The sequence below is a fragment of the Strigops habroptila genome, chromosome 8 (genome assembly GCF_004027225.2).
Source record: "Strigops habroptila isolate Jane chromosome 8, bStrHab1.2.pri, whole genome shotgun sequence".
NCBI classification, from domain to species: Eukaryota; Metazoa; Chordata; class Aves; order Psittaciformes; family Psittacidae; genus Strigops; species Strigops habroptila.
In genome coordinates this window covers 39903335-39925301 of record NC_044284.2, presented here as the reverse complement: position 1 = coordinate 39925301, position 21967 = coordinate 39903335, and the positions used below count along the sequence as shown (strand labels likewise).

General features: G+C 36.0%; 1 protein-coding gene across 3 annotated transcripts in view; it reads right to left on the bottom strand.

The window, feature by feature from the left end:
• Positions 1 to 21967, bottom strand: part of RABGAP1L (RAB GTPase activating protein 1 like) — a 252449-nt gene that overhangs the window by 89049 nt on the left and 141433 nt on the right. For all 3 annotated transcript variants that reach the window (XM_030493475.1, XM_030493474.1, XM_030493476.1), the window contains 4 exons: positions 19939 to 20052; positions 9816 to 9890; positions 6080 to 6205; positions 4591 to 4734 (listed from right to left, as the gene is read on the bottom strand). In XM_030493475.1, coding sequence (XP_030349335.1) covers positions 4591 to 4734; positions 6080 to 6205; positions 9816 to 9890; positions 19939 to 20052 — 459 coding nt within the window. The remainder of the gene's footprint in view (positions 1 to 4590; positions 4735 to 6079; positions 6206 to 9815; positions 9891 to 19938; positions 20053 to 21967) is intronic.

Sequence of the window (21967 nt, the reverse complement as noted above, 5' to 3'; positions counted from 1 at the left end):
GGCTTGTTTCTGACTCAATTCCTGAAGAGGTTTAATAAATTAAAATGTTAATCTGTTCCTTCTCAACTTTGTTGAAGGCATCACAGAAGTATCTGACAGTGACAGATAAAAAATAGCAAGCTATAATGGTATCTACTACTCAGTTAGTACTAACACGCAGAGACGACAGGTCTTTATCGTCTGAGTGATACCATACGGCGTAGTGTTTCCTGGCACATCCATTCTTCAGTGAGACACACATAAGACAGAAATCAAATATTCAGCGCCAACAGTTATAATTCTTCCAAGATTTTCATTATTTCATTATGAAGCAGTGCTCCCAGGAACCACATCTACACAACATGGTGCCACGTTTTTACTATCAATAGACGCTCATTTACTAGCACCAACTCATTCACATTTTAAAAGGTTTTTAAAAACTCCCATCAGTCTTCATCATCACAGATAGTTTCTCAGAACTGATTACGAAAGTTATTTTATACAAAGTTCTGAAAGCAACAGTTGATAAATAAAGGCCAAGGAATGATGGTATCTAGCTTTCAATTCCCAGTTCTTCTACTGTGCTGCTGTGTGGTCCTGTGAAAGGTAGTTTCACTTTGTTATTACCTATGTTGGAAAACATTAAATTATTTTATATGCAAAATTGATAATCAGCTGCACCTCTTTCTGTTCAGTCCTGATCATAGAATGTCAGCTTGGTAGTCAAACTAGTAATTTTTGTAACAAGACTATGTAATTACTGACACTAAACCAAATATACAAATACCTGTACCAGCCCAGAAAAGGCAGCATGTAGTAGGGGTTTTATATACTCCTTAAAAGCAGAAAAGCACAATCCTTAAGTATTTGTATCCCCAAGAACTGCACACAAAAATAGCCAGATCAACTTAAAATGGAAGTTACTGACAGTGCCCCAAAATTCTAGGATAATAATGGAGTTCTGAACCTCCCTTAGTTTTGCAGTACCATATATGTCACAACTGGTTAACATTTTTTAAGCAGGAAAAAAAAGAAGAAAAATTTAAAAATGCTTGTAAATTGTCTGCCAGCTGGTTTGGTTTTTTCTCTTCTAAATGCCTAACTAAGGTCACTTATTTAGTGCTTTTAAAACACATAATTTAAAACTGAACATTTTAAAATGCAAAATGAAATAAAATGTCAACTCGTTGAAATTCTATAACATAACCAGGTGCAATTGTTGCACTGGGGACAGCTCTAAGTGACACGCGCTTTACCTAGATGAGTCTCTATTTCGCAGCATGACTTTAAATAAATAATTTGAAATGGAACAAAAAGAGACAGCAAAACAGAACAGGCTCACAAAGTGTTCAATAACACAATGTCATATTGAATGATAAGACCGACGAGTCAAAATACAACTCTGAATTTCATCTACAAAGTAGTTCTTCAATGCAAACAGATATAACAAAGGGGGAAGAGACAAACGAAGTGGCTGAAACAGGCAGCTAAAAAGAACACTGCAGAAAGATCTTCAGCTAATGCTGACATGTTAAAATTTATCTCTATAGCCAGGCTCAAAGCCAAGCAATTTGCTGTAATCACATAAAATTTTCAACTGGATGAACAGGTTTGTGGTTTTACTACAGGCGCCGTGGAGTATCTGCCTGCAAGCCCCAAATTTTCTTCAAGCTTCTGTCACAGGAAAGACAAAGAATTCCAAAGTATTTAATTTCTAGATGAGGACAGCTGACAGATAAAAGAACTCTATCACACAGAGGCTATGGCAAGTCCCAAATCTGTATGAATTTAAATAAAATTGTTCCAAGTCATTATGTGAGAATGATGAAAAAACCCTGACTGTAATGGCACTCACTCTTATAGATTTAAAAAACTTCTCCATAGAAGTTAATTCTTGTCCTAAAATTAGCTACTTTTTCATTGGATATGCTCCTGCCCAGGAGGCCCACACCCCATCTTGTGCTACTCTTTCACCATGCAAGAAAACATGCCTCCCTGGTAAGCTGTGAAACTACAAGATTTCCAACAGGTATTCTTCCTCTCTGGATTGAGGGTTACAGGATATCTGTATCTACCATACAAAACCTATTGCTTCGCACAAATTGTCCAGCCCTAATTAAAATATTTTCACAGGGACCAGAGAAGCTCCCTTGGAATGACTTGTTGGCAGCTCGCATTCAGCAATGGTTTTAAACTTGTCTTCTTTCCCTAATATTTTTCTTTCATAAAAGAGTTATATAGGATGCAAACATTTTGTCAACAGACAGGACAGGGATGTGGAGAAAGCACAGTCAGGAAGGAAGTTGAAGGCTATTTAAAATTCATCTGTATCTATGACAAATTAATGAGAAGGTTGGAAGCTTGTTTTTAAAAACATAAGAGTGTTCACTTCAAAGGCTTTTTGAGGCTTCCCCCCCCCCAAGAGTATGTTCCACTGTTAGCAGCTGCAACTGCTTTTTCTCCTTCCAGTTTCTGGTATTACAGGCATGCTGTTTGTTCAGAGATAAAGTGAAGAACAATTTACTGCAGACAAAAATTATTTTCTGACTGCTCCATTACTCCTTCTGGAGGCTGACTAGGCAGACAGCTTCACAATATGATTTCAGTCCTCCATTAAGGAATGGTTTCTTTCTCATTCTGTCTATGGCCATATGCCTTCAGATTTTACTTTCCTGCTATGATGAGAGCCAACTACGTTTTTATTTTAATAAGATTTTAGTCTACGCTCCTCCCACAAATTCTCAGAAGTGCCTGTTACTTTAGACTGGTTGACTCCTGAATCTTAGGAGCAGCTTTCTAATAGCCTCCACTGTTGCCTCAGTATGTTGTCTACACATTGCCCCACTGTTTCTCAAGATGTCTGTATGTATCTATCTTCTCACTTGAAATCAATTTTCTTACCATTTCTGATTTATTTTTAGCTGTTGTAGAAGCGGCTTCTTTAGTTTTATGTGACTATCCTCCACAAATGCTAACAAGTTTCCCTTCCTCTAGCAGGCTCTAGTGCTGCACTCTCTCACTTTCTCCTTGAATTCTTTCACCTTCTTTCCCAGAGTAATTCCTTCAGACACGCCAAGATAAACATTGCCAGATGTGAGAAGAATGCAAATGATTTAAGAGTTGTTTCTTTTTTTCATTCTAAAAATTAAATCTATATTAACCATGACATAAAGACTTCTTCAGCTTATTCGATCATCAAGCCTAATACAATAAAAAGCGCAGGAGCTTCAGACAGGATATAACTATGCTGTTATCACAATAATCACCATTACGAAACAATGTTCTGTATTTCTTGACAAATGATCTCTTAAAATGGTCATTTCTGAATGCAGCTCTACATCAAGACCAGAATGAAGTAATAAACTGAGCTGAAAAAGAACTACCAAATCCACACCAGAAGCCCATTCTGAAAATTAACACACTAACAGTTCAGAAGTGATCAAGGGATTGTGTTAATCTACTGCATGATCAAAGAAGAGGACAAAGAGCAGAAAAACTAGCCTTTCTGCTTTTTCTGTTAGCTTATTTAAATAATCAAGACATTGTGTAAGAAATAGAGCTCACATATTTACATGGAACTGTGGAATTATTTCAACATTACTACTACCTTTCCCACTCGCTTGGATACCTGGTGGTATTAACCTACCTCTTTTTGATAACTGAGCACCAATATGCAGAAGAATCAATACTCTTAAAGAAAAAATTACTGAGTTATGAGTGGTGGGCAATATTTGTTTAACAATTAATGCTATCAAGGCATACGCAGCAAACGTAAAAATTCACAAATAAAACACTTCACAATAAAAATTAAAAGAATGAACTAGCCTCAACAGTGCTTCATACTCATAAAACCCTTTGCATTTAAAATTCTCAATTATTTATTTATTTTTTTTTATGTTTGTGTCCCATTTAAATCAAGAGGAGGAAATCAGTGGCAGGTTCAAAATCAGGTTTAATTCCATGGATGCCCTGACTTCCTAGTGACAAAAGGAAGTACCAGTACATTACAAAATAAGCATTCCAGACTATCAACCTATTTGGCCTATTTTTTTCAAGTAAGTCCAGATATAGCTACAATACAGAAACACACCATTTTGTATCTGGAGTAATGCGTTTCTTAGTTGGAATAGTAGGGCAAAAAAACAAAAGGGGACAGCTTCACTCAACTGTGCTGTTTGGCACTTCTCACTATTTGTTTAATATCAGACCATCAAAGCAAGATGAAATACTCTTACTGTCTTTGGGCACCCTGAATCAGACAATTTGAAGAGCTTTTCCTCTAAAAGCCTGCTAGGCTATTACTACTAGGTGTCTTCCAGAAAACAGAATTCCTAACTTGGAATAAATTATTTAACAAATTAAATGAAGAACAGATGTGTGCATCAGATATTCTTAATTAGATCCCTTAGCAAAGAATGAGGCAATCCAGAATTCTAATTTTAAAACCAAACCAGCATGTCACTAAACATCATCTTGTCAATATAACCATGGTTTCTACATAATTTAGTCACACACATTTTGAAATTAAACAGTAAATGACTTCAACAAAACAAAAAAAGAAGAAACATTTGTGGAGTGGAGGAAGGGCTTTCTGATTCAAGATGTTTTTACCTCACAAAGTAGCAAGTCAATGATATGGAAGACCATGCAGAGCGGAAACTTGGCAGTAAAAAGAGTGAGGAACCACTGGGATGCATACATATGAGCTTCCAAATTGAGGTCTGAGAAATGGCCATACAGGTCTGGTAACTGCTCCTAGAGTAAAGGAAAAAAATAAAACCTTCAGTATTGCTCATTAATCTGAGTTCTTAATCTACACTGCCAGTAAGTACCAGCTTGCTAAACACTGAAAAACACAACAAAATGAAATCCTGGCTTCTTTTGAGCAATGAAAATATGTTTCTTCATCAATTTCAGTGACCACGGTTACAGGGTTTTCTTAGTAAGATATCCACTGTGGATTCTATCACGGTATCAAATAATGTACTGAGATTATATTGAGAAATTACAAATTTTTCAACAGTCAAAAGGCAGTTGTGAAATCTCTGTCATGCACAGAGTATATTTTTAAGTTATTCCTTTGCTGTGTCTCTCTATAAATGCTTCTGCTATAAAAACCAATGGGTACTAGAACAAGGAGATCACCTTGCAGAGCTTGAAAGCAACAAAGCACACAACTCCATCAGACAACTTCTCTAACTAGAGCCATATATAACCAACACAATATAAGCAATGTAAATGAGTGATATATTCATATTCTGTTAAGAAAGTAAAAATCTTTGTTAACATAAGTAAATATTGAGAAGATCATATGCTGAAGTACAAATTAATTAGTACATAATTCTACTCCATCAAGTAAGAAATACACACAATTTGACATCTGAAAAAAAAAATCATTAAATTAATGGTGGTCTGTTTTGTTTGGTTTCAATATCTCTCACAGAAGTATATATGGTCATCTATGATAACTGACTTCAGCAGCTAGCTTCCACAATGCTAACAGAAGTGCAGGTCAAAGCTTAATGAACTGTAACTCATTATTACTCAGAATAACAATGTGTAAAACTTGCAGCCATTTATTCACGCTAAATTGCTCTATGAAATAATTCCACCTGAAAAAAGAACAATGTACTGAAGAAATAGTAAAAATCTACAAAATGTCCTACACTTCATTTGTATTTCATAAGCATCAGGATGTCCTGATTTGCCTGACCTCTTAACCATCGACATAATTCAGAGAAAGTAGGACACTGGTGGTGGCAGTCCAAAAGATACTCTGGCTTTAATAGAACAGAGACAATCAACATCACGATTTAGGAGGAGAGTTAGGAAACAGAGAGAAGAAAAAACCAGATACCTATTGTGCTTGGATAGAAAGATTAGCAGCAAGATTGGTATATGAAAGACAAAACAAATTGGAAATAAATCTGACTCACAAAGTTTGGATCCAGTTATTAAACTTCCCTCTTTTGGTTCTACCCTACCTCTAGAAGGAGAGGGGTTTCATTGTCTAGTAGCTTATGTAAGCAAAGCATTAATCTCTTCTCCATGCCAGTATCTCCATTCCTAAAAGCAGAAGAATTTGTTAGCCAGGTCCCACCTGCATTAACTTCTCCAGCTGGAAGAATTTGCAATGGAGATCTTCGAAGTTATTTCTGTAGAGGTCCCTCAAGCCATAGTCATACATTATTTTCACAAATACACAGAACGCTTGCTCCTCCGGCATCTGTTTGGAAAAATACACAAACAACGTTTTAAAAACAAAGCTGAGGCTCCAAATGCCTTTAACAAATGCACACACTTAAATACCTTACGCATGATGAATTCAGAACCAGGGATATATTATAATTTTCAGCAAAGCACTCAATGTAGAATTAAACAATCAAAATCGCAGGGGGACTGTTCTCCTTGATAAGCACCTTGATCTGGCTCTGCAACACCTTCTTTGAAGAAAATGTGGGAGCATATCATAAGTTCATGTATGTATATATCCCTAAAACAGCACAACTGTCATCAGTATTATTTATGCCAAATAGATATGAGAACGAGTATACAACCCTCAGCAAGAGAACAAAGAAAAAAAAAATTAAAGAAAAAAAATAAAAAGACAACTCAAGATGATAGTGATTTCCACTGAGACTGGCTACAGGGAAAAATTCAGTAGAACTATGGTAGCACCAACCCTTAGAGAGAATAATGGTTATTTCATCCAAACCCCAGGACATCAAAACTCTCTGAAATCAAGCTTCCAACAATGAATACAGAAATCACATATTTTGGCTTCAGAACCTACTTGTGAACTCAGGAGGGCTGATCCCATCTATTAACATTGTGACTTCTGTTTCAGAAGCCCTATCTCCATAATCTGTATGTAATTTTGACTAAAATTTAACATCCAACAGAGTTTTAGAAGGTGGTACTAAAAGACAAGCTATGTGAGCCACTTTAAAGTTACATTTGTTGGCTTGAGCCTACTGACCACTGAATTTGAGGGAAGCCTTGTGTCATGAAATCTCCATTGTTAAAATATCCCTCCCACTTCCCCCATGCCTTCAGGTAAAAAAATAATAGGGCACATGCAGATTCACTGCAGACCCCAGATCAGGTTTTCAATCACATTAAAAACAACCTTTCTTTTGCAGGCACCGGATTGTAACAAAAGAAAAAAATTATTGAGTATAAAGAATGACAACTCTTGACCTTTTAGTATATTCACTCATTCAGCCTCTTGCCAACTCCTTATCTAATATCAGCAATAGATAAAAGCTCAGTATTTTCTTCAAAGAGAATTTTAGTCTCTTGATATTTACCTCCAGGGTTTCATCTATTACGTTCAGCCTATGATTATGACCTGTCTCCAAGGCAGACACTTTCATTTTCGCTTTCAGACATCATAAATGAAAGTAACTAGTTAGCATAAAGAACTGCCAGATCAGCTGCTAGCTACCCATCCAGACTAGATTTGCCTAGGACAAGCGCTTAGGAATCTCAAAGCTCTTTATCACAATTTTAGCTGTATGGAATGTTCCCCACTGACAACAGATAAAAGCTGCAGACAAGGTAAAAAGAAGAAATGGTTTTATCCTGACCAAAAAGCTTGAATCTACACTAATAGTAAGATGAATGCAAATTTCAGGTTTTTTCGCAAAATAACTACTATTTCTAATAAAATGACAGTTGCTCATGCAAAAGCACACCTACTTTGCATGCTCAATCAGACACACGTGCATTGATAATCATTCCTCCCCCAAGACAAGGAAAGGGAGTGGGAATAGAGGTTAGTACTACGCTAAAATCATTTAGAGGCAGAGGCCACTGAGTCCTCACTCTCAGTGGTTGAGGTTCTCCAATATTACCAACCACAAGAATTCAAAATCGTAACTCAGGTTTTAATTTCTTATTTTATTTAAGCAAAACACACTATTTTGGGCATTTCTGTTCTGATTTGTAACATTTAGACATTTGTCTCTTATTATCTTTTCTTTGGAATCACAAAAGCCAGAAATTTACCTTTTTTTTTTAATAAAATTTTAGCTTTTCACATTGCAATCATAGAATAGTTCGGGTTGGAAGGAAGAGACCTTCAAAGGTCACCTAGTCCAGCACTCTTGCCATGCCTAGGGACATCTAAACCTAGATCAGGTTGACTTTTTGCAATGACTCCAAAAAGCAGACAACAAGGAGAAAAAAAAAAGTCAAATACTGTAAGACTTAGAGAAAAATTATTAGAGTTGGCAACACTGTCCCCCTGTGATTAGAAGTTACCTGCTGACCTTGGATTGGAATTTCATCAAAGCAGCAAAATCACAAAAATCCAGGATGGAGGTTCGGGCTACCCAACCATCCCTGAAAGATAACTACTCTGAAGAGAAAGGATATACTGTTCCAGAAAAAAAGGGGAAAGGAAGGGGTCTAGACAGCCATGCAAAGATAGAAGAGTTAGAGAGTTTTGCAAGCATTCACAGCATACAGACTGGTTGGAGAATTTGAGAAAAACAAGAGTTTGAGGACATCCTGGGAAGCTCCCAACTTACATGTGCTCATTGAGACTGCTTCCCTTCCCCCCTTTCTCTGATTATTTCAGTTTAATATCCTATTATGAAAGCAAATGTTATAAAGGGCATATTAAAAGGAGTGTAATTGTCGTGTAGTATTCCCTGTGTACAGGGCAATCTTTTCTAACTCCAGAAACACTAGAAACAGAGGTGATTCTCTATAGTAATGACAGAACACAACTGAGAGTAGCTGAAGTATTAGTCAAATGTTAAGAATGTGACACCCACTCACTTCTAAACAACTCTGGTATTGAAAATGGCTTATTCTTCCAGTGAAACTTAAAAATGTTTCTTTGGGTAAAAAGTTAATTGCAAAATAACTGATAAACTAATTTGCAGCATATCTGGAATTGTAATAATGGGACTAATTCAGGTTTATCCTTAAAGAATCTAAAGCTTCTCTGTAACACTGTCACTGTGTATCATGCTCCTTAAGTCTTCAAGCAGTCATACATCTCACTAAGAATTACAATTTAAATTAATCTGAATTTGAGTTCTCAATGCCTTAGGAAGTGTATGTGTAACACAAACACCACCAACAGCTGGCTCAAAATCATAATCTGAAATTTATTTGAACCACGAATAATAATTTATTAATTAAAGCCTGACAGAAAAAGCAGGTAAGAGCCTGAGTAAGAGTTGGTGGTGGTGGTTTGGGTTGTTTTTTCATATATTCTTTATGATATACACACTACTTGAATCTGCTGCCTTTCCACTGTTACAACAAACCTAAAGCATCTTGCAAATATAAAAATTGTGTGTTTATCTATCTCTATACATACACGCACATGTATATATAGCAAGCAACAGATTAAAGTTCGTACAGGTTTTGGTTACAGGCTAAAATATTAAGGTTAAAACTCAGCTTTCATTCAAAAGGTATTATAAAATGTGCCTACAAGAAAGCTGTCACTGAAAATTAATGAGACTGCTTGCTCTGGTTAGCTACGCTGAAAATATCTCCTAAAGTTAAATTCCCCATAAACACAAAGGGAGTTCACCTATGTGACAACTAAATTAAAATATTAATATGTAACACATCAGTTTCAGGTTTTGACACAGAAGTACTTGACAATTTAATGGATTTATCCTAGATAAAGGAAATCTACATTCATCAAGATAGAAGCCACTAGTCATTACTTGCCAAAAAGCTACAAGAGGAAAATGAATACACACAAATAAACAACAGTAAATATCTGTCAAATAGCATGTTTCAGTACTACTGATTTCAAAGCTCCTTTGGTTTCAAATATCAAAGCTTTCATTTTGCAATTAACTCACATGAAGTAGAAGCACAGCTGCAAGGAAGGACTGTCCCTGGCAATAGCCAATGTCTTCATCATAGACAGAGTATGCCTAGAAAAAATAGAAGTCAACATATATTTAAAATGCACACAGGCATTATCAAAATGTGTTATAATTAATGAACTATTTAGAATATGTAATACTATGTAGGCTAAAATAATAAAGGGAGTGAAACTGTAACCATTCTTGCTTCAGCTTTCAGGGAGTTTAAGGAAACGCTTATAGGTCACCCTCAATCTTCCATAGCTACCATATATGTAAATATGTTGATATTTTTAACAGCATGAAAGGAGTTGGATGTGATTTCCCTTCACCTAAATCAAGGATAATTCTGCTGAGTTGAGTAATGATACAGCTTTAATGATATAAGAAGTATGAACTAAAAACCAGGTTAGCTTGTGTTGTGGGGAGAGTGCCTGTTTGGTTTTGGAAAAACAAGTTCTGACATCATGGAAGTATAGGACCTGAGGTTGTTAGATAACTACCAAGAACTACTCTAGCCTGAAAATTTCAACAGAAATTGTTTTTCCATGTCCTTGTTATGATGAAGAATGAACAAGACTCATTTTCCTATGGTATGACTGACATAATATTTTTTATTCTTAAAAAAACCCAAAAAACCAAACCTAAAATAACCAACCTTTCCTTCCCCCTTACTTTTGTGAGACATGAAGACAAATACTGTTTTGAATGAGATGTCAGAGGATGTTAAGAATTTGAGGAAACTTGAGTAAGTATAAGCAGCAGGACTGACATCGGAGAGAGAGACATCCTGAGAGAATAAGCAATGGACTAGGATTACAGCCAGGGATAACAAAAGGACATGGGCAGAGTTACAGCGAAGAACAAGCCACAGGAATCAGAAAATCCACTTTGCCCTCACAGCACCTTCAAGACTGTTTACAGATAAGAACTGGAACATCATGCTTATATTCTTCTTTTAAGTCTTGAATAAAATCAAGATTGCAAATTCACTGAAAGAAATCACAGAGCGACCGTGAATAAACAATGTCAGGTATGCTGGGGAGCCAAACCCACCTGGGGCTATCATACGATATTACAAAAGTGGCTAAGCTGCCTCTTCAAAAGGTAAGAAGAATTGTGACTCTAAAAGAGATGCAACTCCTTTCCAGCCAACAGAATTAACATACTTGCAAATAATTTCTGCCAGAAATGTTGAAATGGAGGCCAGAACATTTCTGAAGTACTTAAACCACCTTTTTGTTTTAATTTGATGTGAAAAAACCCCAACAATATTCATATAGAATTCTGTAATGACTCCCAAAGATAAGATTTCTGTAAAGAATATAATCTAAGTATTCCTTGAAAGTTATTTTCAAACAACTCATCCATACATGTCCTAATACATTTGTAGCTTTGTGAAAAACTGAACTATGGCTTACAGGTCTTTGCCATTTTTCTATACTCTTCACCATTCTTTTGAAGTATTTCAGACGGGATTAGTGAGAATCTGACTGAAAATAATCCGAGTCCATTGCTCAGTTTCAGTAATCAAGGAAATACAAGAAGACTAGTCCCATAAGTTATTGTTAAAAAAAATAATAAAAATTTGTATGAACCATTACAGCTTGGTTCAGCTCTGGGGCCCTCAGTGTAAGAAGGATATGGACCTGTTGGAGCGCATGCAGAGGAGGGCCATGAAGATGATCAGAAAGTTGGAGCACATCTCCTGTGGGGACAGGCTGAGAGAGTTGGAGCTGTTCATTCTGGAGAAGAGAAGGATCTGGGGAGACCTTATAACAGTCTTCTAAGTACCTAAATGGGGCCTACAAGAAAGCTGGAGTGGGACTTTCTACAAGAGCATGTAGTGACAGGATAAGGAGGAATGGCTTTAAGCTGAAAGAGGGTAGAATTAGATTAGATATTGGGAAAAAATTCTTCACTGTGAGCGTGGTGAGGCACTGGAACAGGTTGCCCAGAGAAGCTGTGGCTGCCCAATCCCTGGCAGTGTTTAAGACCAGACTGGACAGGGTTTTGAGCAACCTGGTATAGTGGAAGGTGTCTCTGCCTGTGGGAAGGGGGTTGGAACTAGGTGATCTTTAAGGCCCCTTACAACACAAACCAGCCTATGATTCTATGATTACAATCTACTTACTAGTTTAAACCAGCTCTAGCTACAAAAAAAAAATTAAAAAGCAACTCCAGAAATGTACATTAGCAGATACAAAACTTTGAATTGAAAAAAAACCCAAAAACGGACGCTCTCCTGGGAAAAGTTAATTTAAAATTACTCTTTAGCTACTAAGCACTGAATTAACAGAAAATACTTTCAACATTTAAATTAATATTGCATATGGCTAATTAGAACCATCCACTGGTTAATCATCATCATCATGAGTCTTTATCTACTTGTTCCCAAAATCTACCACTTTATGGATGCCTAGTATTTTATGCCTATAGCATTCCTGAAAGATGTATTATTTCGGCTTTTGAAAGGAGAGGTCTGCTTAGAAACAGATATAGCGTGATTTCTTCATGCTATATAACGACACTTTTACTTCACATTAAAAAAAAAAAAATCCAGGCTGAAAAATTTATAGTAAATTATCAAGACATGAGAAGCATTATTAGCACAGTAACTAACAATTTGCTGAAAACTGCAATAAATTAACCCAAACAAGTTTTAAAATAACTATTGAGAAACCAACACACTGGAACAAACAAACTGCCTCCAAAGCTGACATATATTAAAAATTACAGAAAGTTATCAGAAATAAGATGATACTCCTTTTGAGATTGTGAAAGATGTCGAAACAATGGCAAAAGAGGGAAAATTATGAGGGTGCAAGAAAATCCTCACTCTGCATATTAAATATAAAAATATGAAGGAAGACCAAGAACCGTTCCCATAATCAACTTCCTAAACACATTAAACCTAGTAATAAATCTGTTTCAAACACATCCAGAGCAGGAAGGCAAAGCCTCTACAAGGAAAATATATGATCAAGGTAGAAAAGTTGTATTTAAACTATAGCAGAAGATCCACATGAACTTTCCTTGTGTCTGTTTTATTACAGAAGAATCACAGGGGTTGTCATCCTGCTGGAACCATTTTTAAGAAGGGATGTGTTGAAAGATCTCTGGGTATCAGAAGCGATGATAAATTAAAAGTAACAAAAATACTAAAAATGTATTAAGAACAGACAGTGTTCACCCTAAAAGGAGGGGGAGGCTTGTGGAACTAAACAGGTAAACCATTAATTGACTGATTAAATCAGACGATGAATAACTGAAAATATTTGTAAAAAGAGGCGATCCACAGAACTACAAATCAGTAAGTACTTGATAATTTTTTTTTTTTTTTAAATAATATACAAATTGATTAGGGGACACAGATATACATAGGATATATCAAGAGAAAAATGTTCAGTAAAAGGATGTCATCGTTAACAAATCTTTGAAGCAATCAAAAACCATGAAAAAAAAAAAAAAATAACTGCTTGATTTGCTTGCTCTTCGAAATTATTTTCTACTAGGTCCTTCTCCAAAATCTGATCTTCACAAGCAGCTGTTATCAGATACTCAGATACTTCAGTTCTTCATGAGAATTAGATCAAACAGAAAGATTCTATTGTTAAGTGAAAGCATTGTAATCCTGGCAACTAAAGATTTATTTTTTAATGAAGTCTCTAAAATCTACATTATTTCATTGTATTTGCTCAAAGCAAAGAAATTTTGGAGGCTCTATGCATATTACATTTCTAATTATACTTTTTTAGTTTTAAGTAACCTATGGGACTTGATATTTCTGAAATATGATGTAATTAACCAAAATAGCCTCAAAACTAAGCATGCTGCCTACAGATACCACCATAATATATTATTAACAAAAGATCTAAGATTAATTATTTAACATTCATCCTTTGAAGGCACTGGGGAACATTAACTTTGTCTTTCCACATGAAATAAAAAAAAAAAAAAAGAGAAGACAAAATCCCAAATCCCGTATTTCCACTGCAGTCACTGTAACTTTGTAATTGCAAGAAAATGGAATTTTCCTCATGACAACCTGTGACAATGTTGCAGTCTTTTAAGTTATTATTTTCTTAAGCTCTTGGGGAATTTTCAATCACAATTCTCTAGTTAATTGAGATTTTAAATATTCTCTGTCTCATAAACGGGACTTAATGAAGATTCTGACTTGAAGCCTGATTTCATTCATTTTAACTAAGTGAACATCTCACAGAATAAAACATCTTTTTAATAGTTATCTGTCTTCTGAAGAGAAGAACTACTACGTACTTATTTGTACAACATTGTTAGAAAGTGAATAATAATGAGTCTCTTCAAATAAGTCGATGATAGAGAACTGCTTGTTGGGAAAGTGCGTGAAGAATCCAGAGATGGACAGAAATTCTTCTCTAAAATAATTAATGGAGGAAAATCTCCAAGATCAGAATCTTCTGTAGACAGAAAAATTCCAAGTAGCAACTAAAAGACAAATGGAAAGTTTGCTCATTTGAATTTAAAACCTCAGATTTTTGATTTCTGCAACTACTGTGTATGAGTCCCAGCAGTTTTAAAAAAGGAAGAGAAAACATCTGGAATTCTAGAATGAAATCTCCTTCATGATTTTACATCCTCCTAAGCATGAAAATGATTGCTTATACTTACGAAAATTCTAATGTACTTAAAACAACGAAATGCAAAACACTAACTAGCAAATAAAAGCTTACAATCACATTGTCCATTTTCCTCTACCATAGTAACTCAATGACCTTAGAAACTAAACATTACATCAGAAACCAAAGAGAACTCATGAAAAATATTTCTGTAGTGTCTGCCTCATACAAAGGTCTTACACTTCCAGAGCTTTCATTCCCCCATATACACTTTGCAGCAATGCAGAGGGAAGAGCAGAGGCTCTACAGATCTCCATCTCTCATCTGCAATAACAGTATCTCTCTTGTCAGTAATAATGTTTCCTGGCACAGGAAACGCTCACTTCTTTGCAACAGACACACTGGCACAATACTTGTTAACAGCCATAGGAGATATCTAGCATCTGTGTCCCAGGAAAAAGGAACATGTAACAGGAATTGAATGCAAGTTTTTTTGGGTGGAGAATTACAAGCCTGATTTGCTCTCATTACTTATTTTTATGTCACTACCAAAATGATAGATATGATCTTGGGAATCTACTGTGTTTGTTACAGGCATACCTCTGTGCAGAAGTCCATTTTACTAGAGTTAAAAGACTTACACGGTGTCTGAAAAACAGACCGTCTCAAGAAAACATTCATACTTTGATGCAGACTTCTCACTAAACAAGGTATTTTATGACACACTTGGTTGCTGAATAATTTTAGTGATTGTATAACTTAAAATTCTGTAATTCAATTTATTATAAGGCTAACAGCCTGTTAGTAATAATATTCCTAAGACTGCAGCATCTAGGATCTATCATATTATACAAGGAATTTCTGTGTTCACTGAAAATTCTATTTTTAGAAATTACTCATAATTGAGTATCAGAGAGAGGCACGTGTATGTCATACAATATGCCTCCTCCAGAGCTATAAGGGCCGAGAGAATGAAGAAATCTTCACATTTATTCAGGAAGGCCACCGAACATACTAAAGCCTTTACTCTCTTGCCAGCATTCAAGATTCACAATCCTGACCTTTTCACTAGTAAAGTCTCAGCAGAAACACCATATGCAAGAACAGTACTATTGCTTCCTTACTGAACACAGATGCACAAAGAAGGAACCTTATTAATATGTAAATGGAGGAAGGCAAGATAACATTAAAAATCCTTTGCATGAAGCAAGACAATAATATTTACTAAAATTACTCTTCAATGTAGGAGAAAGAAAATAAGCTTAAAATAAATGAAAAATAATTCTTAACTGATTCCATTTGTGCTCCTATGTTTACTCTAAAATTGGCAAATAGACTCCTGTAGGAAAGAAAGAGATCTGCTTTCTGACAAATAATTAAACCAACTTCAACAAATACGGAAACTTCCCATTTGTAAATCTGAGGAGATACTAAGGATTGAAAAATATGGAAGAACTCGTGCATGCTGAGAAGAGGTGATCATCTGAAAAAAGATGCTGCAATGAAATTGAAATGAAAATGTAAGAAAAAGAAGGAAAGTTAGACAAACAGGACAGCACTAAGCAGCAGTTCTGCCATGCTGAAGGATGAGCCAAAGAATAATCCATCACTGGCACCTTATCATGGTATAGAAGCCACTGGTCACAGAAAAGGGATTCAAAGACATTTTCACATTCAGCATATACAGCAAAGAAAGCAGAAAAAAAACCCCAAACCCCACAACAATAACATATTGGAGCCCGTTCAGTATTAGCTTTGCTAGAAAAACAGTTTATTTTTCCTTCTGCTAATGTGGGTACCAACAAACAGCCACACATTGGAACGATGACTAAAATATGGTGTTTCTTTTCACAGTAAACCAGCTATCACACTGATCCTGTACATAAAACCTTCAGGAAAGTATGACTGGGATTAGGAAAAAACTACAAATTTGATCAATCAAGAAGGTAAGTATTTAGTAACAAATATGTCATGATACAAATGACTCATATCCTTCCACAATGCCTTTGCACACTGGAAAATACTAACATCAACTCTGAAAAGTAATTCAGCTATTTTTGGAAAAAGAGGGAAGCATTGTGACTATTTTTCCAGTTTGCCCAGTAAGAACACTGACCTAGCTAACCCGATTGATTTCACTCAACCATACTCCCTTTCTCCTATTAAAGTCACAGTGGGTGGTTGTCGAATAGGAGTTACTTTTATCACAAAATTAGACAAAACACATCTCATGTTAAATTCTGCACTGCATACACTCCAAATAGTTGAGAGGACTAATTCTGCCAAGTGCTTTGATTCCCTGGAGCATCGAGCTGTTAACTACACATGTATGCATGGAAGTAAGTCGAGAGTACTATTCTGTTACACACTGTAACGCTGCGAATGAGCTCTTTAAAAAGAGCAATAACTTGTATAGTATTTAAACAGAAAGTTTGCAAGGAACAGAACTATTTTCCCAAAGATGCTTTCTCTCTGCAAATCTAGCTTATGTGATGTCCTCAAATGAAATCTCCAATCTATAATCTAGAACTCTTTTCATTTCTTATCACCATGGTCAGCCTTAACATTATTTTTAGATACCTTGTCACATAAACGTTCTGCAATTGAAAAATTTTCCATCTTTCTGATTTCCTACTGTTCTGAAGAAGAGATTAAGAGATGAAACTAAAACTGACAGACCTGGTAAAATGGGGCAGCGAGCTTTTAATGGTTTTCCTTTTTATGTGACAGCTCAGATCATCTCTCATTTCAGTGGGGAATGAAGAAAATGCTCTTCAGCTTTTTACCCTCCCACTTGAGGACAGGCCTTTTCTAGCCTTATTCAATAATCCCATTCTTCAAATATCTTGCTTTCATATTAGAAGAAGGACGAGTGCACAGCAGCTCTGTTGAAAGTTGTTCTAGTAATATACAGAAGCCACAATATTACTTTCAACAGAGATTATTTTCCTTCCCAATAGAATGACGAGTTTATAAGCAAATTACTTAGCTTTTAACAATATTTCTCTAAAACTCACCACACCAACCATAAATCAAGGTCCAGGCAGACCCAGCCACAGACAGGTCATCTGCAGAACAGAGCCATAGCCATTTAAGAAAACAGTGCAAGGATGAAGGAAAAGCTTCTGCCTATAAATTTACATAGCAGTTGCGCCTGATCCCAATATTGGCAAGTAGGTAGAAGCTGTCAAGAATAAAATCAGTAAACTTATGAATAATTCAATGTTGAAGATTGGATATGGCTGTTCTAACAGGAAGATGTGCTTCCCAAATCCTTCTTTGAACCAATGAGCACATAAAAAAAAATCCTAAACTGATCCCTGGCTGCTCTGACAATTACTCTGTAATCCACCCAGGCTACCTGTCTTGCTTACACCCTCTGCAGGCTTCCTTTGTGTGTTCAAGCTTGTCCAGGAGCTCCCTGTTCATCCACACAGGCCTCCTAGTGTTTTTGCCTGACTTCCTCTTTGTTGGGATGCAATGTTCTCAAGCTTCAAGATCCTTCAAGAAAAAAGGACAATATCTGCAGCAACTTTCTCTGCAAGAGCCGTAGAGGCCCTGAGAGCAGGGAAGGCTCCCAAGCTTTGGAAGACGAGCAGAATTCTTCACTTTGACTACAGAAAACCCAGGAAGGTCTGAGATCTCTGTCTCTCTGAAACTGCCTGCTAGACAGATACTTCCTTGAAGTTGCTTCTAGTTCAGATTCATTCCTTTTTCTCCTCTTTGTTAGAAAAAATAGACAGATACATGAAAAAGAGTTTTTCTTTCCAAAGTATGTGCCCAAATCCTTTCACCATGCTCTACAGACTCTTTCCAGTGTAGAAGTAGTTGTCTTTAATTCTGGACACAGTAATCAAAAGCAGCTGAAGCAGCTGTAAAACACTGAGTTACTCAAGTCATTTTATTCCTACACAAGATTCATCTATCTATACATCCTTTAATATCTCATTATTTACCATTCCCTTTTTCTCTGTGTCATCAAGACATCTTTATCAGAAATTATTTTTCTGTTTTTTCCTAGGTGACTAAGCAGAGTACATCAAATGAACAAGTGATCTTCATGACACCTTGTTTGAGATAAATTTCTTCAGTGCTGATGTTTAGTAAACTGATAGCTAGCCAGTTAATTCTTTAATGCGTATCTTGTTCATGCCCAGACTTGTCCAGCATTTATACATTTTTTGCATGGCAAACTATGTGCTATACAGAATTTTGATAAAAATACCTTCACCAATGAAACCTGTACTTTATTTTATTCTTTTGCATTAGCTTTAAGATCTATTTTCAGTAAACTCATAGGCATTCATTGTAACATGCTTCTCACATTTAATACTTGATATAAGTTGAGTGCTATTCCATCATTTTTCATTTAACTGATCTCAAACTGCAAGCCCACAATTACCTGCATCGTCCTAGTTATTCTTTTCAAAGATTGGCACAGGAACTGTTTTCTTGTAGCCCTCTAGAACCCTCCAAGATTAGTGAGAAATGAATATAATTGGTTCAAAGTTCTCTATGCTCCTTTATTTTTACTTTTGTTTTCCTAATGTGAATTACTCATGACAATGACCTACAGTATATGTAACCCATGTAGATACATTTAAGTCATCCAAATTACTGTTTTAATAGGAGTTCATATTATCACATAATTTATCTAGAGAACAGGAGTAAGTATCATTATACTCCATAGGCAGGACACTCTTTTCTACTTGTTATGACAACTCCAACACTTATGTCTATTAATCAACTGGAGGTGGAAACAGAGTAACAAGAAAAAGGAAGGGAAGTTGAAATGGCTTTGTTTAAAGCAATCATTTATTCTACACATAGAAATAAATGTAAAATGAAAACTGACTGCAAGAAACACAATAAAATCTGCAACTGACAGCCAGAGAACAACCTATTTCGTTGCAATATTCTACCTTCTGCATCTCTCCTAAGCAACAAAAGTCTGTACAAGCTGGACCAATCTTTTCATTTATTACCTCAACTTCCCCATGTGCAAATTGGAAAAAAAATAGAGTTTTCTTTAATCAGAGGTGATCTGAGAGCTGTGAGTGAAAATCTATGCACGCATATTGCTTGTTGAATGGTCAGTTGGCTTGTTCTCTAGATAATTTATTTAGACATTCTTGCTTAATCACAGCAACTACATCACAGCAGAGCTTGCTCTGAGGTTTTCTCTTCCTTTGCAAACCTCTCTACCATCAAAGCAAAAAAAGTTTTACTGCATCATGCTTATACTGAAGCAGACCTCTGCTATCAAATTGCCCTTTAGCTAACCTAGCTTGAGCCTAACTTTTCTCATATGCGTCTTAGGAGATAGAAAATGCAAGGTTATAAAAAATACTTCAGGTTATCCAGTACTGCAGAGACACTACACTCTCCACATGCAATCTAAATAAAGCTTTAAAATAGTATTGATTAGTGACTTAGATCAGAACATGGTTAGCAGGGCAAAATACAGTCATAGCAAAATATGGAACACACTTTAAAATTCAGAGTACTGACTGTACCTTACAGATTTTGTATAGAGATTCCTGACCGTCTCCCTCTGTGTCTTTGAAATAATCATGTGCTGGAAATGTACGATGAATATCTCGTGTAATGACACTCTCTTGAGCAGAATCCTGTAAGAAAAGAAAGAAAAATCCCAATGCATTAGCCCAGTAACAGTGTAATCAAACATAGCAGAATATAAAATTCAACGTGCAGTCAACGTGGATAAATTAGATAACTGCTTTACTGACTCATCCTCCAAAAATGCTTTGAGAAGAAACTGAAAATCCTCTAATCTCATATGCAGTAATAATTTGACAGTTTAACAAGAGCAACATGGCATGTTTTCTGTCCTTCAGGCTTACAGTTCAATTTTAAAACTCATAGGAAATTACTAGTTATCTAATTGTAGGTGCATTTTTACCATAGAACATATGCTTACTGTATCTCAGGGAGTAAAAAAAAATAAAAATTAGACTGTCTCTCTCTTGCAAGCTCAGAGGCATTAATTTAAAATGTATATCAATCTACCATAAAAACAGTGTTAATTACAAATTAGTACTATTACTTAGAAACATTCAAAGTTCACCATTAAGTGGTCTTCAAAAGAACAAAAAGAGAGGAAGTACCAGAAAATGTTATACTTTCAGATAAATCCCCTTTATTTGAAATTCCATCTCCAATTCAATCATATTTTTACACTGACTAGCAACCAAGGATAAGTCCAGGTGCCTAAACATTGGTGTCAGATGCCATTTTAGAAGCCTGAAGATTATCTTGCCTGGTAAGCAGCTGCTACTGCAGAAGGATACAAGTCTGCTGTAAATGCTGCATCATGTCTGCAAATCTCCATGTGGATGATCTGAATATACAAAGACAGCTAAAATTACATCAAATGCCCACATTTAGGCAACTGACATATCATGTTCCCTAGACATATCTAGCACTATAGACTAAGAAGCAATTGCTTACAATACTGCATACCTTTACTTAGAAAATAAAATATCTCTATTACAGAAAAGCTTTTAAATCCTCAGAGTGCACTTTGTAATCCAGGACTCTCCGTAAAAAAGCTTCTTTACACCTGCTGGAGCCAGCAACCAGGAAATCTCCCAAATTTAGGTGGTTTCCTAATTCCATAACGCCTCTACAGTGAGCCTATGCCATAGAATCATAGAACAGTTTGGGTCGGAAGGGACCTTCAAAGGTCATCTAGTCCAACCCCTCTGCAATGAGCATCTTCAACCAGACCAGGTTGCCCAGAACCACGTCCAGCCTGGCCTTGAATGTCCCCAGGGATGGCACATCCACCACCTCTCTGGGCAACCTGTGCCAGTGTTTTACCACCATCATTGTAAAGAATTTTTTCTCATACAGTAATGCAGCTGCCTGCAGGGGCTTAGCCAGAAGTTCACAGCAATTACCAAGTACAGTTTCCTTTTGGGCCCATCCATAACCAATATACACAAAAACATTACCCTGGGTTATATCAGGCTACCCCAGAGATGAAAACCCATCATTATATTTCTCCATTCGCTTTAATGGCAGCTACAAAATAGCTAAAGTCGTAACGAGCATAAACATCATTTTAATATGTTTTCTAATAGCATCCAACTGAGTATCACAAATAAGTAAGAAAAAAAAGTGGTGGTCTTTTTTTTTTTTTTAATCAAATCTAGTTATCTTCTACTCTCATCTGTGTTCTCATTTCCTTCGATTGTTTCTACCATCCATGCTAAACTATGGCTTCTTCTTTTCTCCCCATCCCTCTCTGCATCTGGCACAATCTTCCAGTTCTCGCACGTAGAAGTCTTCCTCTTTCTTCTCTCACAAATCTCTCCCTAAAGTTCACAACTTCTCTGAATCTTTGCTACCACTAATTTATCCATTTACAATGTCTTAATTTTCAGTGATCTCATCTCTTGCTTTCCTTTTGCTTGACAATAACATCTTTAGTACAACATTTTTAGAAAAAAATGTGATCTGTATTTTGTAACATACCAGGCATATTGTTATGTACTACAAAAAGGAAAACTTACAAAGAGA